Below are 6915 nucleotides of genomic sequence, written 5' to 3' on the forward strand. Positions count from 1 at the left end.
AATGTCCTTCCACCGTAGTTGCTAATAACTAGCTGTTCCAAATGGATTTGTGCCAACACAAAATCCACCACCACAATTAGCACTAATAGGAACTTCAGCTGGCAGCAGCAAAGGCAGTAAAGATTAAATGACTGTGTGAACTGTCCCTCCAAATTAAAACTGATGTACATTGGCAAAAAATAAGAAAACTCACACCACTGTTACCCCCTTACACTCTGTTATACTCGGTAATAATTAGAGAAAATACTGCTGTCTGGGACTCTCTACTTTTCACATGACATAGATTCACCCCATTAGTGACAAGAATCTGAGTATCCATACCAATAAAACATCTCAAATTACAAAAACCTACAGATGACTTTCAAATGCTTGAAGTTACAAATAACCATTTGAAGAAGGTTGATTTTTAGAGGCATTTGTCAGTTAGGTGCCTGTTACTGACTTCTAGCTGGTGTTGCATGTATACTTCCAAAAAGTCTGCTTGGAAATTTCACTGAATCACATCCAAGAAATGAATTTTTTCTCGGTGGAGAATCTTCCAGGAGCTACAAAATGTCTGCAAAATAGTATTCATGGTAATACTTCTATAGCATAGAGTATGATCTTGGTCTACAGCAGGTTATTGTCAGAGCTGCAGTAACAACAAACCCTCCCCCTTTTCATGAACCATGGCTGAATTATACTAATCCCTGTACAAACGAATGAATTAAAAAATTAGTATAATGAGGATTTGAATAAGTATTTTATTGTACAATATTAACTGATAGAATACATTATAGATTAGCTCAAGTTTCTTTAGAGTGATTCACAGTTTATTGTCTTGCAGTGTCCTATATGACATACTTTCAGAATACAAATTATTTTCAACATATGAACCTCTAGCAACGCGCTAGAGCATCTCAGAAATATTTTAGGCTTAAGAGTTGTCCAGACCTAACCTTTGAATTCATGAACACAGTAAACATCTGATTTGTAGGTCAGAGCATGCAAAATGCACAGCTGTTAACCATGACCTTGAAGAGGCTTTGCAGCTGCAGTTATGTTGCAGCCTTAAGAGTGACACATCTTTGTAACATTTTGCACTCTGTGAAATGCCACACCTTGAACTCTGGGTTTGCATCCCATTCCTTGTATTTATTATGGACAGAATTAAATCTTGCAAGTCAATCAAACATGTCAGTTCTCTCCTGGTCATTCTGAAAGCACAGGGCAACCAAAAGACAGAAGCTTTGCAAACATAGAGGGAACACCATGTAGTTTTGTCAGTAACTTTAGCATGTCTATGAATAGGTACGCGCCAAATTTATACACGTGAATTTGGACGCTTGCTGTCGAGTTTTCAGGACTAGAGCAATTGCTTTGGTGTTGACAGTTAAAAGCTTCCATGTAAACAGATGCCTGGTGCCATACTCTGACAGTGGTTAGACTTTGCAGTGGTAGTAGTTTGGCAGGAAGCAAGGCTAGTGAAAAAAGCCAAATCCAGTTAAAACATATTGTCAGGTAAATGTGAGTTTTGGCAGCAGGACAGAATTATTCACTTTAGACTTCACTCAAGACACAAAGTAAACACCCTTCTTCATAAGAAATGTGACTGGCTGCCAGCAACATATGCTAAACTGTGCATCTAACCAGTTAGGTCCACCAGCAGCCCATCAAAAGACACTAACTCTACAGAGCATTACCTACACAAATCAGATGTGATTTCCCCCAGTACTAACTGTTCCCTGCTGAGTGCCCAAGCACTGGGCTAACCCAATGGAGAGTTGGTTGTTTGAGCTCAGGGAAGCTCAATGTAAGGTATAACAGCTGATGCAATTTGCTTTCTGTATGGGAAAGCTCAGTCCCTATAAAATCATGGACAAACAGAGCTCCCAGGCAGCTGGAACAATTTCTTTAAAGAACTAGACTCAGGCAGGGACAGTAGAAAGAGACAGAGGAGCATATGTTTTACTGGGTTTTTTTGAGAAGTGAGTTTATGGATTAATTTAAAGAGAATGTATCCTATGAAGAGGAATTTATAAAGCAAATGCAGTTAAGTCCAAGTTTTTCACTGAGACATGATTGCTTTTTAACTTCATGAACAGCAAATAGGGAAAAGTCATGGAAACCCATTAATTTTAACACAATAAAATGAACATGAAAATTTTAACAGCACTGAAGGCCACCATACACTACAACTGAAGTCTACAACTCTTTCAAACAGTCTTGCCAGCCTGCTTTGAACTTCTTGAAACCACTGGAAGGTATCTACAGGCTTGTGAGCAGATTAGAAAATTATACTGCTCCCAGAAAAGAAAAACAGCAAAACAAAATAGAAACCAAACCCCCACATTCGCTTATTGGCTGTAACACAAGACCTTCAAGCCATGAGAGGATTTAAAAAGTAGAACATTGCAGGCTTCAATTTATCAGTATAGACACAAGACATCTATCTAACTAAAGGCATTATATAGAGGCCTGTTCCTGCCAGAGCTGATGAGAACCAGGCTGAAGATGAACAATAATATGAAGGGTCAAGGCACCCCTTCCTAATATGTGCTGTTGAAGTAGAGCATTCGTAAAAGCAGGGTTTACTTCTTAAAGAAATTGTCTATTAAAGAAAAGGACACAGGATATTGCTGATTCATCTTGTTCCAGAACTTTATCATGTGTAAATCTGCATAGTCTGTGTATAACATTTTGTACAGTGAAAAAAGGTCAGTATAAAAATACTGCGCTCTCATTCTTTATCCATACTATGAGAAAAGCACAGTTTACTATAACAGGAAAGAATACTTTATTATAAAATCTGCATGTAAACAAGTAACAAATTAATTGAATAACGGTTAATGGAAGTGCAAATTAACTTCATAAAATGATATCTGTTCTGTATTTAACTATATATATATATAATTTGTTTTCTCCCATTCTAATGTGGTTCTACCCCCCCCCCATTTCAGTTTAAAAAGATTTATCATTGCTTGCTTTATACTAAAAAGAATGTACGAGCCTGCGTACAAGTTTAAATTTTGCTCTGCAAACGAAACAAGTCTATGGTGATACTTATCATCAACGTTTCTTATCTTTGCATCTCTGGTATCCACAGGACAAGAGGATATATAACATATGTACACAGTGAAAATGTGGGCATGTCAAGCCACTTACTTAAAGTTAGTTCATTTACTTGCACACATTGAAACTTAAACCATTTATCAATGAAATGAAATCATTTGAATGATTTCAAAGAAAATGAAATCAAATGAAATGAATCATTTATCATTGTAGTGTAACTTCCGGACTTGCTTGCGCACCTTAAGGCATTAACAAGAGTCTCAACTGATAAGTCATTCTTGTTATCACCGTGAGGATCATCTATACACTTCTTGTAACAGTCAAATGCTAGTTCATCACCCACGTGCAACATCTGGCCTTGCTGAAAGCTTCTAAAGCACAGATAAGTCATGGCAAGACTTTGATTTTGCTTTGAAAGCCATCTTCTTATTGTTCTTTGCCACAATTTTCCCAAGGAATCGCTTTGCCTTTTTGCCTATGCTTTCTCTTCTTTTTGTGTTGGCCATTCTCCTAGCATTGTCTTCTTTACTGTCTTTGCGAAGTCTAATTTGCCGCACAATACCTTCAAACAGGTCCTTGACATTATGGTGAAGAGCAGCTGAGGTCTCGATGAATTTGCAGTCAAAGACAACGGCACAGGCCCGTCCCTCTGTATGGAAAGAGAAAAAGTGAGATGAGTGGAGAGGGACATCTTCTCTTCATATATACTGGCAGAAAAATGAAACAAAAATTGACTTTGAGTAAGGAAAGTGCCTTCAATGCAACAGAAGAGCTTTACTACATGGTAGGAAAGTCCAAATTTGCACTCATGGTTTTGCCCCTTACTCTTCTTGGTTTTATTGGGGTATGGTCAGAAATCTCAGTTGACCAATAATACTGAATATAAGGCAACAACAGTCCTCTAGGTAGTCCATCCTAGTATTATTTAAGAGAGAAAGCTGATATAGGAGACGCACTTAGATGCATGCTTGCTGTTTGATAGAAAACAGTGTGAGGTACAGAAAGAAATGTTTTTTATTTCTTCTGCAAGTTGTTGAGCAGTTACGCGCCTCTGTCCTGCTGTAATAAGTGAGAGTTTTCCATGCTGGCTACAAATGAAGCTGACACAGTCCACAAGGTCAAGTCATTGAACAGATGACTAGAGGTCATGAAGTTGCACACCATTGGATTTGACTAGGACTGCATTCAAAATGCAAGATGCTCAATGTTCCAGGCATAAGCACGTAACTCTGCAACATTGCTGCAGTGCAAATTTCCATGTTCAACTTGTGGTAAATAATAGCAAAGTTGTAAACCTGAGCAAAGTACTGATTTCACGGCTTGACAGGTCAACCATGCACTGCCACCAGCCTGAAAAAAGTGATAATCTCCTGATGAACTCCAGTCAATTCCCTGTGCAGGCATTTAACACAGGGAACATGGCAAAACCAGACAGCAAAAGATGGTTCATCATCATCAAGGCACTGATATTTCAGAGTATTCTTCCCAGTTAAAAACAAAACCACAGACAACCAAAAGACAAAAAACCAAAACCACCAAATGTTTAAATAAGTTAAATTAATACTGTGGTGTTGGCAGTGGTTACCATGCTCTAGTTACTGAAATGCTAGCTGGAACTAGCTAAGAAAATTCTCACTGATCACAACTGGAGAACATATACAAAAAGACTTCAAGTTGTGTGAGCCTGGTCCCACAAGCTCAACTCAAATGTGATGGAATCGCTTCCAAAATAAAGATTGTACAGGCTGTATGGAATCACCCTTTTCAAAGGCTGCCTGGGTTCTATGATGTGGCACTCCTGTCCCTTAAAAAGCATACCTTGAGCTATCAAATCTTGAGACTAGCAAGTGCTGCTGCACACATAACATACAATTAAACCCCTACAGTTAATACTGACCAGAAATGAATCCTACACAAAACAGTATGCTAAAGCTACAGCTCTGATGCATTTTCTTCTCTTGTACTACAGTTCAGAGCATTGCGCAGTCACAAATCTTCCCCCACCACCATCTCCACTGTTTTCTGCGGTACCAAGTCCCTCAGCATGAACCAGCTGGCTTGATTTCTCTGGTGTGCCTCAAATCATACATTTTTCTACATCAAAACCAGACCATTTCTATTGGCCATGATCCTCCACAGCCTTTGCTACTAATTTAGACATTACTGTATAAATTAATAGTGTCTCTTACCGTCAACTGAGACTTCCCGAGACCTGACCAGGTCGCTTTTATTGCCCACAAGAATAATAGGAATGTCTTCTGTTTGCCTTGCTCTTCTTAGCTGGATTCTTAGCTCAGAGGCCTTTTCAAAACTAACTTTGTCTGTGACTGAATATACAATAATATAGGCATCTCCCATTTTCATACAGTGGTTCTGAAGCCATTGGCTGTCATCCTAGAAGAAACAGCAAGAAATAGATTTATTGTACTGAAAAATCTATTCAGCACTGATTAATGATTTAGTTACTGTAAGCACGTTAAAGGTATTTTTCTTAGCTTTATTATGAAGAGTCAGTAAAAGTAAGCCAACCTCCCCATTTTTTTAACAATTTTGTTATTTAAAACACATTAAAAAACAAAATTCTCTTGTTTCCAGAAATAATACCAGGTCTGCACTGATCAGATTGTGAATCTCTAATTTTGCAGTAATTCCCTGGGCTGCTCATGTAAGCTGCTGCTTATTCAAAGCATTAAGGGATTCGCGCTCCAGCCCCATTCAGGTTTTTAAATTGCCTGCCTAGCTACAAGAAATTAATCGCAGGAGCGAACGAAGGCAGGATGCACTCTGATTTTTTAATGTCACTTTTTTAACGTTACTGATCTGATCGAAGAAGTGGGCAGACGTAGTTGTTCTATTTCTATAGTTTGAGAGCGAACCACTGACCGAGCCGTGAAGAAACAGTATCTTAAGTCTGCAAGTACCTGCTCCCATATATCGAACACCACGAGAGATGCTTCTTCTCCGTCAACTATAATTGACCTGTCGTACGTATTTCCTACGGGAAAAAAAGTTCAGAAAATGCAGTTATTCTCCGTCCCGGTCGGCCGCCTGGGAGAGAGCGTGGCCGCAGGGGGGACGCCCGGGGAGGCGCGGCCGCGCTCCGCCGCTCCGAGCGGCGGCTCCCCGGCACCGGGAGTCCGCCGCCCCCCGGCACCGGGAGTCCGCCGCCCCCCGGCACCGGGAGTCCGCCGCCCCCCGGCACCGGGAGTCCGCCGCCCCCCGCCGGGCTGCCGCTGCCGCCGGCTGCCCCGCGCCCTCACCGGCCTCCTCCGCGTCCGCGCAGTCCTCCACGCCGCCGAAGATGCGGGCCAGGCTGGTCTTGCCGACGCCGTGCTCGCCCAGCAGGATCACCTTGTAGAGGTTGCTGTCGGAGTCGCTGCCCGAGGAGATGACGGAGTCGGAGGAGTCGGAGGCCCAGCTCTCCCGGTGCGCCTCGCCGGGGCTGTACGAGGTGCAGCGCACCAGGCCGGAGAGCTCGCCCTGCGGCAGGGCGGCCCGCAGGTCCCGCTCGTCCACCGGCATGCTTCGCCGGTGCAGGTGCTGGTGCACGGAGAAGGGCATGCTGCCGCGCCGCTTGTCCAGGTAGCGCAGCTTGTCGCCGCGGTTCAGAGTCATGGGGGCGCCGGGCTGCGGCCGGAGGGGAGACAAGAGCCGTCAGCACCCGCCGCCCCTGCAGCGACCCGGCCCCGGCCCCGGCCGCCACAGGACGGGCGAGCCCCGCCGCGCCGTCCGCGGAGCAGCGCTTACCTCGGGGCGCTCCGCGGAGGGAGGGAGGGAGTCCCCGCCGTTAATCTTCCGTGCCGCCGCCGAAGCTCCCTCAGCGAGTGCTGCCGCCACCCCGCTCCTCGCCCCTATTTATGGCTC

General features: G+C 43.1%; 1 protein-coding gene across 1 annotated transcript; it reads right to left on the bottom strand.

The window, feature by feature from the left end:
* Positions 1-725: 725 nt before the first annotated feature.
* RRAD (RRAD, Ras related glycolysis inhibitor and calcium channel regulator) lies at positions 726-6891 on the bottom strand. The gene is made up of 5 exons (XM_075040030.1): positions 6799-6891; positions 6312-6678; positions 5973-6046; positions 5241-5445; positions 726-3700 (listed from the first exon to the last, which is right to left on the bottom strand). The coding sequence occupies exons 2-5, from the start codon at positions 6664-6666 to the stop codon at positions 3423-3425; spliced, it is 912 nt and encodes a 303-aa protein (XP_074896131.1). The 5' UTR covers positions 6667-6678; positions 6799-6891; the 3' UTR covers positions 726-3422.
* Positions 6892-6915: the final 24 nt, after the last annotated feature.

This window comes from Buteo buteo, chromosome 11 (genome assembly GCF_964188355.1).
Source record: "Buteo buteo chromosome 11, bButBut1.hap1.1, whole genome shotgun sequence".
NCBI classification, from domain to species: Eukaryota; Metazoa; Chordata; class Aves; order Accipitriformes; family Accipitridae; genus Buteo; species Buteo buteo.